Below are 12,441 nucleotides of genomic sequence, written 5' to 3' on the forward strand. Positions count from 1 at the left end.
GTCCACGTATGTGTAGAGGATGCGAGCAGCCGGCTTTTCTCTGTGGGGCGGCGCTTTGCGGAAGTTGTGGGCTCTGACGTAGTGCACACAGGAGCATGCGTGGCCTACTAGACATGCAGATCTGCTGAGGTTGCTTAAAACCGGAAATGATGCGGGTAAACGCCTTTGTTTTGCGGCTATACACATTACCCGAGGTAATCACCCTTTTATGTGGCCGCTATATTGGAACAGCCACAAAGCGCGCATCGTTGCTCTGACAGAGTCGGGTACGTATTATCAGCCCCAACGCGGCACTCCTTGGCACCGAGATGCTTCAAACACCCTGAGGCCGAGTGCATTCGTTTAAACAAGGGCAGTCTTCAACGTTGCCACTCGTGCGTAGCAGGTCTGTGTGTCTATTAGGCCGCGCATGCTCCTGGGCAAACCGCACCAGACCCGCAACCACCGCAAGGTGTCGCCCACAGAGCGAGGCCGGCTGCTCGCGCGCCCTAAAGACGCGGACGCGGCGGTACATGCAGATTTAAATGCATAAGTTCAGAGGAACAGGGAAGCTTTAAAAGATGAAAAAGTCTTGAACATGGAGTGTCGCTGGAGCCACCGTTTTGGCAAGTTGTCTTGTCTTCAGTGCCGCAACTGTTCCAGCCTTAAAGATGTTGAGGTTGAAGCCTTAAAAAGAAAGGCCGCTTGTCGAAACGTTGGCTCCAGCGACACTTCGTGCTCAGAAATTTTTGATCTCGTGTGCATGTACAGTGTCAGAGAACATTTCTTCGTCTTACTAAAAGCATGCTGAGAAATGTAAATCAGCCTCGAAAGTTCCTACAACAGGTTTCAGGCTATCCCGTAACGTTCCCAGTAGTTCTTGTGACGCCTCCGTTCTTCAGCTCCTCAAGTTTGTTCCTCAAGGCCGGGGCGTTGCACAAGGCCTTGAATGCAGCCTCGCTGCGTGGTGACTGGTCGCCCAAGAGAAAGTGCGCCGCGCACGTCAGGTATCCCATGTTGCGGCTGGTGACGTCTTCGACGAAGAACCATCGCTCGTCGTCTACCCTGTTCGCAGGTGCCCGGACGTGCAACTTGGTGACGGAGTTGTTCCCGCGGAAATGGTCGACCAGGACCCGGAGGAAGTTGTCGTTCTCGGCCGGGTCCCAGGACGCGAAACAGATCTCGGACAGTGTCTCGGTGGTGACGATTTGGTGAACCAGGAACAACAAGTTATCCCCACCTAGACGAATACCGCTCAGGCGCAGTGTTCGAAGACTCATGTTCTGGGAGACCACGTCGAGAAGGACGCTGTGGGGAGGGCCTGTCGATTTGAGCGTAAGGTCGAGATCGGGCCGCTTGTAGCCAATTAGCGCTAGTTCGCTTAGCCAGAAAGCACCTTTCAAGCACTTGCTCAGCTTGTTAAACGTGGGGATGTCAGACAGGACTTCCTGCGTCAAGAGGAGCTTGAGCGTAGTCACCTTGTACCATGAGCACGACAGATGAACCGCATCTCCGAAGGCCTTCGGACTCGCACAGTCGACAGAGCTGATCGCAATCTTACGCAGCACTTCGGGAAACTCCCGAAGCTCAGCTAGCGCCGACGAGTCGACGAGGTAGGCGTCTTCCAGACATACTCGACCGCTCATTCCGCTCTGCCGGATGACTCGGCAAACTTGCATTAGGTCGTATCGCGAGACGTCCCTAAGCGAGATGACTTGGAGAGATTCGACGGTGATGGCGATGTTGAACAGAGTCAGAAGGTCGACCGGGGTGAGTCCCGCGGAGCTGAGCGCAAAAAACGTCAGTTCCACTCGCGCAGTGCGGTCGTACGCCTGAAGCCAGGGACACGTTGACTTCTTGAGGGCTGGGTCGTTCGGTTGTTCGTCGCGAGTCGCTCTATTGGCTCGTCGGTGCTCTGGCAAGGATTTGGGTATACACCACCGGCATCCGCTGATGTCGAGGTTTCGAAGGCGCCCTTCTTTCTGAGACACCAATTGGGCGAGCAGAGCCGCGCACTCGGCATTTAGCAGGAAGCCCGTGAGTCGGAGCTGCTCGATCTCGCCGCGAAGGACGAGCGCTCCGATGATGCTCTTGGGATCCGCGCATGCGCCCTCAGGATCCGAATTTACGCCTTCCACGTTCAGCGAGGTCAGCTGCCCGCTACTGGCCAGAAAGTGTGAGAACTTGGATAGTCCGTTCGGCATGTACGAATGCATGATGCTGACGTGTACGGACAAATCCTCTACTGTATCATTTTGCGTGAGCACGTCTATTAAGCGCGCGCCGCTGTCTCCATCAAAGACAATTCCGGGCATCGAAAGCGTGACCAGGCACATGGTGTCTACGAGGAGCGGACATATGGCGTCTAGCAGAATCGGTGGCGCCGCACTACGACCAAGGACGACCAGCTCTTGCAGGTTGGTCATTGTGGAGATGGCTTCGAATAGGCCTTCTCGAATGCTCCTGTATGAAGAAACGTGGCGAATCGTGACTGAGTGAGCAGGTCAAAGAATGAAAGGCCAGTATAAAAAATACATTATAAAAGCAATGTGAAATCGTTCATGACACGAGGTTAGCAACAGCGAAATGAAAGAACCAAGGAGTACCGTGATGCGACGGGCGCTGCGGGTAATCAAAAGCGCTTTTTATCCCCTTTCGATTTTAGTGTTGGCCATTTACCTTATGAATTCCGGCCGCAAAAGCTTTTCGATCGAGGACGTCATGCACAAGCGTCCAGGGTATATGCTGCTTGCACTGACGTCACTGAAACATCCACGTTGTGTCCCCAGCATGGTGGGATGCGAACTTTGCGACGTCACGTTAGTGTTATCAGTACATCGACTACTGGTTCTTTCGCTATTCATGTACAGAGGCCCCACTGCGTTCCAGCGACGTCGTTATTGCACCGAAGCTAGCCGTATCTACCGGAGGGGCAAGGAGGGCGCTAGCCGCCCCTCCCCTCTTTGAGAAGGTTATGGAGGCGGAGACCCACGCCCCACTTTTGAGTTGCCATTGTCGGCTGCACACTTCGAAAACCAACAACTGAGGCGATTTTTTTTCAACACAGAAACCACGTGATTATGTAATGAAATTTGTCCTACGATTCTGCTGTGAACTGTCCTCCTCGTCGCACTACCACGCCCTCTAGCCTTTCTACGATGCGGACCCCCAATGTAGCGCTTTCGCACCTGGTGCTTCAATATTACACAGAAGGCTACCGAAGAGCAGGGGTATTATGACGTTAGAGCACTCTGTCACACTGTTCCGCCTGACCTGAAATTTAGATCATCGGCGATGAAAAAATTGGGCGGGAACGAGTAAACGTTTTATGGACACATCAAACTCTCTTGTTGTTTCAGGAAATTCGTTTTTCTTTTATCGAAAAGGAATAGCATCACAGCTGCTCCATATCTAACTTGCTGTAAGTTGATGAGTGTGCAGAAGCGTTGAGTGTTTTAGTTGGGTCGAAATGGGGGAGCTACAAGAGACTTCCACTTTAGTCTCCGAAAAATCAACTTCGCCTTGCTCATCATTTGGTAGCTTGTAGCTATCGCGATAGCATAGAACCAGGCGACGAGTAAAGTAATGGACTCGAGCACATTGGGAAGCCCTGCTTTCAAATTTGTCCTGCAACTTGATATACCGGACCAGGGAAATTATTTGTGTTCGTAGTACTTATATTAGCGGCAAAAAAGTACTTACAGATAGAACGCATACACCTAGCGCGACTTTCTTTCAAAGATGAATGACAAACGTCCGGTGGTGTTGGCGGCAGAGCTTCCTTCCATTCTTAGGTTGTAACCGACTAAGTAAAATGCCAGTTCCCCAAAAATCAACTGCTGACGAAGCACGCGTACGTATACCCACCTGTAGTCGCCGAACAGGCTGCCGAGTGTCAACGTCCGTAGGCTCGTGTTTTTCTCAAGCGCCGAGACAACGCACTCGCGGTACTCGCCGAGTCCGCTGCCTTCGATGAGGACGTCATCCAGCTGCAGGCTCTCGACGCAGCTGTGCTGCACCAGGAGGACGTGAAAGAAAATCCGGGCGTGACGGCTGCGCGTTTGCATAATGCGGCCTCCCCTGCCCCTGTAGACGACCCGTACCAGGGACAGCTTTCCGGGACTGCGGAGTTCTCGCAACTGCAAGCCGATGTGCCAAAGGACGTAATTCCAACGGGACAGATTATTGAAAACGTGACAGATGGACGTTGGAATGCTGCGGTCGTCTTCTCCAGCGCCACATTTCGCGCTGCATGGCACGTTCAGGCTCAGTCCCGGAATGCGTCGGTTGAGTTCTTCCAAATCCATCTTTTCCGCTGCGAGGCGTATCTTGTAGCTCATGGCGTTGTGGGAGGGGAATCGTAGGTAGCTGTCGAACAAGCGCCCGTCCGCAACTCATGGAAAAGTCACCCGAGCAAAGCACCAGGCCGCACCCTTTCCCATTGCTTACTCGCTTACGTATCCTTTCAGCATTGAAAAGCAGATAACAATACAATCTTTGGGTGCTGACGTCACAATAGATATAGAGCTCGGGCCGACCGTTTCACTACCGCGCAACAACTGCAGCTCTGGCACATACGGCGATATTTTTTATCCTAAGCATCATATCGTCGTTGACGCAAAACTATTTATTAGTGGCTGATTATCGTGACCACGAATTCAACTAACTCAACACCAGATATATTTTTGGCCCATGCGCATGGACGCTAAAGACGCGATAAGCCTTCTATATGCTGCCCAGTGTCTTACTGGAAAGGTATTGTCGGAAAGGTATTCCGTATCCGGGTACGCTATCTTAGCGTGGCAAGAAAGCATCAGGTCATCCTCTTGACCTGGTATCGCGCATTTCATGTGGGGCTCGTCTCCAAGTTTATGCTCACTCTGAACCAACATCGGCTTCTCGTGGTATGTGCGCCTTCCGACGGTCATTACCTGTACAACCCAGATACACCGTCGATCTCTGTATAAATGGAGTCTCCTTCCCTTACGGGCTGGCATGCTATTCTGGACATTGTCAGATTCCGACTTCTTTTCGAATTGCTCCATTGGTCAACTCTAATTGGCCCTGAGGGCTGCTAAGACCTCTCGGACTGACTTGAAATGCTGTCGTTACAAAGTTTAACAATATGGCGCAATTTCACATTTTCCAGAACAGCACCCCACTGAACACTACACATTATATAACATCCCTGGGGTGCTATTCCAGGTGAAGCGTTCATTGACATACAAACGCACGCACGAACAAACGTATAGGTTTGCTTAACGCCACCCCACTTCCCGAAAAAAGTTTCCGGCTATGCCACTGGTAGTCTTGTTTCGCACTACTCGAAGAATGAATGTTTTTTTCCGAAATGAGAAATCTAGTTTTATTTCATCTTTCAGGTTGAATTTCTACACGTTCATCACACTAAAAATTTTTAAACTGTGATATCACATACATTTACATAGTCTGTATATATATATATATATATATATATATATATATATATATATATATATATATATATATATATATATATATATCGCTTTGATATCATTATCACTGTGATATCAGTATAGTCATGTGTAGTATAATAATAATGATATCTGTGGTTTAACGCCCCAAAACCACTATAATATTATGAGGAACGCCGTAGTTGAGGGCTCCGGAAATATCGACCTTATCGTGTTCTTTAATCGCACTGACATCTCACAGTACACGGACCTCTATCATTTCGCCTCCATCAAATTGCGACCGCCGCTGCCGGGATCGAACCCGCGACCTCCGAGTCAGCAGCCGAGTACCGTAACCGCTACACCACCGCGGCGGCGCCATGTGCAGTATAGTACAGCAAGGCGTGGGAAAGGCAAGTGAGAGTGAGGGGGAGAGACATAAAGTTGAGGAAGGAAAGCAGGAGGGCGACGCTAAAGCATACCATAGCCCTGTGCAGTATATTATAACAAGGAAGTAGAAAATGGACGAGAATGTGAGGAGGAAGGCAGCGGACGCCACTGAATCGCAAATGAAGGTTTCCTTTGCAGGCATGGACGCCGAGAAAGCCTGCACGTTTGGAGCGCCAGCGCTTGCTTGCCCGTGAACGCGAGCGTCGCTAAAGACAGGCGAATCACTGCGGCGGACTTCCTAAAGCTTACGCGTTAAGTGCACCCGCATACATTTTTTTTTAATTTATGCCGAGCTGCCTTGGCATCCTAGATGCTTTGTTTTAATTGCAGAGAAGAAGAAACAATATAAAACTTTCTGATCTCTTCTTCAAGGATTTCCTAATTTAAGCGATACCTAGGAACACTGTTACGAATAATTGGATTAGATTTAACACCTTCAAATATACTATCCCTAGGTCCCTAGGTATACTGACCCTTGGGAACAGCGACGGGATAGTACGCGGGTCCTTTCAAGATTTCATAACAATAATAGTAATAATAATATCTGGGGTTTAACGTCCCAAAACTACCATATGATTATGAGAGACGCCGTAGTGCAGGGCTCTGGAAATTAAATCTAAATACACGGGCATCAAACGTTTTCGCCTCCATCGAAAATGCAGCTGCCGCGGCCGGGATTCGGTCCCGCGACCTTCGAGTCAGCAGTCGAGCGCCGTAACCACTACACCACCGTGGAGGGGCTTTCAAGATTTCATAGCGCAGTCAATGGGAATTTCATAATAAACACGGATCCAAAACTTTATAGTCAACCAAAATAGGCTACATTATAATTTGTTTTCTAATATTACATTAATTCTAATCTGCAGAGAATCGATTCGACCTCCGTTTTTTAATTTACGAAAATACTTCTGACCAAATATCTTCTAAACAAACAAAAATATAAATTATTTTCTTTTCTACATCTTAAATATTTCACATAAGTTATCCTATTCTTGGTTAATCCCCCAGAGCTCTTGTGAGCCAAATTTTTAGGATCTACATCTTTTTTTTTTTTTGTTCTGAACTTGCGGCTCACACCTATTGCAGGGTATTGACCCAGACGCGGATCTGTAAAGGTATTGAATACAAAAATGTAGTTTCACGCTGAAAACTTGCAAAGTATAAATTCGTTGAGACCGATGGAAGGAAATGAATGCTGTGTCATAAAATTGCGGAATACGAAAGAATTTTACGTACTAAATGCCATTATGCTTTGAAATCAACTACCGACGAAGAGGAACATCTTACACTCGTTTATTTTCTACAATCATTCCTGCTTCTTGCCCAATTCCCCGCAGTGGGTACGTGCCACGTTTAGGGCTAATCATTATCGTAGTCATCATCGAGGTCATTGTCGTTATAGCCATTTTCAAAGTGGCCCGACGCCATTTTCCGTGCATCGATCAGCAACAGCAGATACAAGGGCGGAGACACAAACGGGGAGAATTCTGCAGACGCTGGAATAAGCGTAAGCACGTCTTTCGTTGTACCCTTGCTCTAGCGTCTCCCAAGTGAAGATATCCTCGGAGCTGCTCGACTCTGCCACAGTAGCACAGTACGGACCTATATTACCTGTAGATGGATGATTAATGTGTTATCAGCTCCTCGACCTTGAATATCACAATAATATCACATGCAGAGAGCTATGTTTTTTTTATTTGCGTAGCCTCGGAATTCGATTTGGTATCAAATCAATTTAGTTGACTAAAGGTCACCTGTCCGGTGCCGCAGGATGGCTCCACGCGGGAAGCGACTCATTCGGCCCAGGAAACGATGGCCAACTGTTTCTCCCGTTCGGGAGTTCTGACTAGTTCATCCCATGATAATTTTGAGGGAGATAGTAGGACAGCAATCTGGACAGCAATTTTGACAGTTTGGATTGATTTCTCCATTCGTGAGAGTTGCCAGCCTATGAGGACTGTTGAATGAGTGCGTTTGTATGCGGCGTAGGATTCTGGCCTGCCCTCTCGTGACGTCATTTGGCAGAGAGTAAATCCTCTGTTCGTTATTGTAGCTGGTCCATCTTTGTGCTTACGTTAACTGGCTTGACACTGTGGGATTATTTCACGGAACATGTAGGTTTGCAATAGCATGTAGACACAACGCGAAAATGTATAACTGCCTCAAACACGCTGTCACGTGTGTGGAGACGCACAAATGCTATCATCATTCTTCTGTTTTCCTTTAGTCTAATAAAAATAAACGGAGTTGTCGCCATTTCTTGTTGACGGTCACCCTCTTTCACGTTTTTAGTAGTTTCCCGCGTTAGCGTCTTAAAGAATACAAACAGTTCAGAAACAAAACGACTTCGATGTCTGAGAGCAAACATAGCTTTCATTGTCTAAGCACATAATCCAAAGTTTCGATATGTGCTTTCCATGTTGATAGTGTACATTGATTTTCAGCCGCACAGCCACAATGAAGAAGGTAGTCGTGGTATCTCCTCAAGCTTCCCAGATACCTCCATGGGTGCCACAGGTGCAGGCGCCGCCACCGCCACCGCCACCACCTACAATAGCGCCACAGGCCCTGCAGTGGCCACCAGCACCGACAGAACCAACGCTCCCGACCGCTCTCGACAGAAGCGCGACCACTAGCAAGACCACGACCGCATCGGGTGAGTGGCATGGCTTACATAATACCTTCTTTAGGGCGAAAGTCTTAGATGCCTCAGAGAACGCAAAAATTCCCCGTCACCGTCAGCCGTGGTGGCGGTGTCAATACGAACGATGCAAAAAAGTCACTTGATCAGAGAATGCTGCTTCGTGCCGTTATCATACTAAGTCATCACGTGTTCAAAGGTGCGGACATCTCTGAGGCAGTGCAAAACCAGCTGAGGTGCATAGTTTTCAATGCCTGTGATCCTGGAGGCAGTGCAAAGCCACAATAGGTGCAAAGAGCTTTTATGGCGGGGCGAGAAAGGATCAATACATCGAATGAGGAGAAAAAGGAGATGGCTTTCGCTTTGGAGTTGTTTTAGGCGAATGCATAAGGGACCCTGTGAGTTTTTGCGGCAGCAATTGTATGGATGCTACAAGCGAGAACGCCCTCGTCGTCGTGGTGCTGTACCACAAAGCTCCAGGGTTCTCTCGCACCCTATGCATGGTACGCTATGGGATCAACAAAAAGCCTGCTGCGAAGAATCCCGCATCGAGTGGGAGGAAGCAATGGGACTGATATGAATGTGCTGTAGGGGATGAAAGAAAACGCGAACGAGCAAGAAAGAAAAGGGAAAGTACATGGAAGACAATGTTCACAATCATCGAATTATATACATTCACCGTGGCAGGTATAACGTGGCAGCAGAAAGCACAGGACCGGGTTGATTGGCGGAACATGGCAAAGGCCTTTGCCCTGCAGTGGGCGTAGACAGGCTGATGATGATGATGATGATGATGATGATGATGATGATACATTCACCATTACCTCTGCGCTCGTGGCTCAACAGTAGTCTCTGCAGTTAGTAAGCGAACTTTAGCATATATCGAAATCAAAACTTTGTGCCTTTTGTCTGATATACTCCTAGAGCTGTCAGTGGACCGCCTTTCCGGTGAAAGTGGGAAATTTTTAAGCAAAGCTTTTTTCAACATGGTGCGCCTTTTTTTTCAGCGTGGAAGACTTCAGCATGGAGGACTACACTCTTCGGGTAAATGTTTCCACATGCACAGTTTATCGCGATAGCAATTGTATCAACACTCGAGGCGCATTTTCGTCGTCGCCGTTGCCAACGTGTTCTGTATAAAGTCTACATCGATAGCATCGCATCACGCGTTGTATGTTCCACGACCGAGCGAACTCTTGCGAAAACTGCGTACGGGCGCGGCTGAAGCAGAGATGAAACGCACCGGTTGGATTTGTCGGGCGAAGGAGCATGAAGGGTGTGCCGGTGGGGGGCTGCATCGCCCGCGCACCAAATGCGAACTTTAGTCAAAAAGACGTGGGGGCGCGCGCTTTCTCGACAGTGGGCGGCTCCTACCCTTGTACGTGCTGTACTTTCAGCGCTTACTTCGCATTGAGGTCACAGGCAGCAAGAAAACCGCTTCGCTCCTTGTAGTGGCCGCATTGCCTTAAGCAAGCGTTTTGTAGAGTTACGCGAGATCGGACCAAAAAAGAGTTAGCTCCTAGCATTGCTTCACATAGAATTCCAATTCGCTCCTATCGCATTCATCCCTTTGCCCTTGCGGTGAACCTGTAGCTTTTTAGTCTTTCATTACACGGGGCAGTGCGACACGACAGGGACCGAGAGAGAGGCGACAAACATGCCGCTAAGGTTCAACTAGAAACGTTATTTGGCGGCCGCACATGCTATTTGACTTTGTTATCGGTCATCTGCTTTTGCATAAATAGAATGTGCGATCAGAAAATACAGATTTTAGTTTAAAGTTAGCACTGTGTATGTGTTCTCGCTACCAGTCCCTATCGTGTTGTGCTCCTCCGTGTAATGAATCCCAACCAACTAGCCCGGCAACGTGTCCTTCAAAATTTTTATTATTTTCAGTGAATGGTCGCTGTTATCCTGTTACCCCTTGGTGTAGGCACGTATTGTACCATAAATGTCTTAAGCGTTGTCATCGATTCTGTAGAGAAAAGGCGTTGTCCGGCTCAGATTGACGTTGAAACTTAGTTCTACACTGTTGCGCGTTGCAGGGCAAGGGACCAGCTTACTTTCACGATGGCCACAGCCACCATCGCCCTCTGTCTGGTCATCCTGATGCTGGCAATCGTGGTGTACTTATCAAAGCGTGAGCAATTTACAGTTTTGTTTCTGTAATGAGGAGTTAACTAGTACAGAATTCGACGGTGCGGGAGCTAGTAGTTTAAACTGAGAACACACATTTTTTGTTTTAGTGGAAAAACACCACATCCTCCGCCTCAGCACACCGGGTATTACGACAAACCGATTTCAAGATAAGGTCATTTGCAGAAGCGGTACTCATCGCAGATATTAAGGCGAAAGCCTTAGACGCCTCGTCAAGCGCGGAAAGTGACCATCGGCGTCCACACGAGTGGTGGAAAATATCATCACGTGCTGACGTCACCATCTGCTTGCGCAGTGTTACTCATTAGGAGTGGCAAACCAGTGCCCCCCCTCCCCCTCTTTAATCGAGTTCGGGCGAAAGCAAGCTTCGCAGTGAGCGCAAATATGAAAATAAAGCGATGACGTGCTTTCCACAAAGGCAAGTCTTTCGTTCCCCGGCTTTCCGGCGGTAAAAGTGCGAGTAAACAGTCCTTGGATTGCAACATCTGGAGTCCTCGGCCGCCATTGTCGCCAGAGACCTGCATGGCCAAAACCTTGCATATTAAATAATCACGGGATGGGTTCGACTAAGTAACGGTGTGTGGCAGAGTTGGCGCGCCCTTCAGGTGGTTGGGGAGGGGGTGTGGGGGGGAGCGGCACACCCACTTCTTGCTCTCCACGTGCGCACGCTTATCGACGCAATTCCATGACGACACACGTTGCCAAAATTTGTGGCCTCCTCACGCCTTCACTGTGGTGTCACGTAACGTGACGTCTGATGACGTAATCACATGATATCTTCGCTTTGTGAAGAGTGGGCTATCCAGGAGGCAATACAGCAATACGTGTGGTTCGAAAAGCTTGCAATGCATCAGATGAACAATGCAGTGTAAAACCACGTTGGTTGCATAAACATTTCGGGAGTGCGGGGTGGGAGGGGGGGGGGGGGTCAATACAATCTACTGAGAAGATTACGCCTTGGAGTCGTCTTTCGCAAATGCATAAGGGACCGTAGCGCTCTTAATACCATTGACGGAAAGAATGAGACTTTTAGGGCCTCGTTTTTTTTTTACTAAAGAAAACCAAACAAATGAAACAGACAGTTACGCCTAGAAGAACATTCCGTCGGTGCGCTTCGAACCCACAACCTTCGAATTCGAAATTATGGCTTGGGATCCCACTGACGGCAAGAATGATTTTTCGTCCACTTTGATTCATATAAATTTACGTTATAATGTCTACACTGCAGTTCAAGACATCTATTATTGTTCTCTATGCTTTCGTTAAATTGAGGACGACGCAGCGAGCGATGGAAAAGAAAATGATAGGTGTAACCTTAAGAGACAGGAAGAGAGCAGAGTGGGTCAGGGAACAAACGGGGGTTAAGGACATCATAGTTGAAATCAAGAAGACGAAATGGATATGGGCCGGGCACGTAGCACGTCGGCAGGATAACCGGTGGTCATTAAGGGTAACTGAGTGGATTCCAAGAGATGGCAAACGCGTGATGGGGGAGACAGAAATTTAGGTGGGTAGATGAGATTAAGAAGTTTGTAGGTATAACGTGGCAGCAGAAAGCACAGGACCGGGTTGATTGGCGGAACATGGGAGAGGCCTTTGCCCTGCAGTGGGCGTAGACAGGCTGATGATGATGCTTTCCTTAACGTAATTGTATGTTGTATTCATTTAGTTCTTTTCATTCGCTTGTACGATCTTCGAACGCACCTCCGGCGTGCAGAAAGCGTCGAAACTTCGACCACCGATGCCGACTCTGGGGCAACGATACCTGAGCTCACCGAAGGC

The 12,441-nt window shown here is 48.6% G+C and overlaps 1 protein-coding gene across 1 annotated transcript; it reads right to left on the reverse strand.

Moving 5' to 3' along the window:
* Positions 1-567: 567 nt before the first annotated feature.
* LOC119400283 (uncharacterized) lies at positions 568-4,411 on the reverse strand. Its single transcript, XM_037667306.2, has 2 exons — positions 3,847-4,411; positions 568-2,442 (listed from the first exon to the last, which is right to left on the reverse strand). Exons 1-2 carry the CDS (start codon positions 4,317-4,319, stop codon positions 834-836), a joined length of 2,082 nt encoding a protein of 693 aa, XP_037523234.1. The 5' UTR covers positions 4,320-4,411; the 3' UTR covers positions 568-833.
* Positions 4,412-12,441: the final 8,030 nt, after the last annotated feature.

The sequence above is a fragment of the Rhipicephalus sanguineus genome, chromosome 7, assembly GCF_013339695.2.
Source record: "Rhipicephalus sanguineus isolate Rsan-2018 chromosome 7, BIME_Rsan_1.4, whole genome shotgun sequence".
NCBI classification, from domain to species: domain Eukaryota; kingdom Metazoa; phylum Arthropoda; class Arachnida; order Ixodida; family Ixodidae; genus Rhipicephalus; species Rhipicephalus sanguineus.

Excerpts from the sequence above, each read along its gene's own strand:
- LOC119400283 (XM_037667306.2), bottom strand. The coding sequence starts at position 4,319 with ATGAGCTACAAGATACGCCTCGCAGCGGAAAAGATGGATTTGGAAGAA. Across the intron at positions 2,443-3,846 it reads AGCCTGTTCGGCGACTACAG|GAGCATTCGAGAAGGCCTAT; the intron begins GTGGGTATACGT and ends TTCTTCATACAG.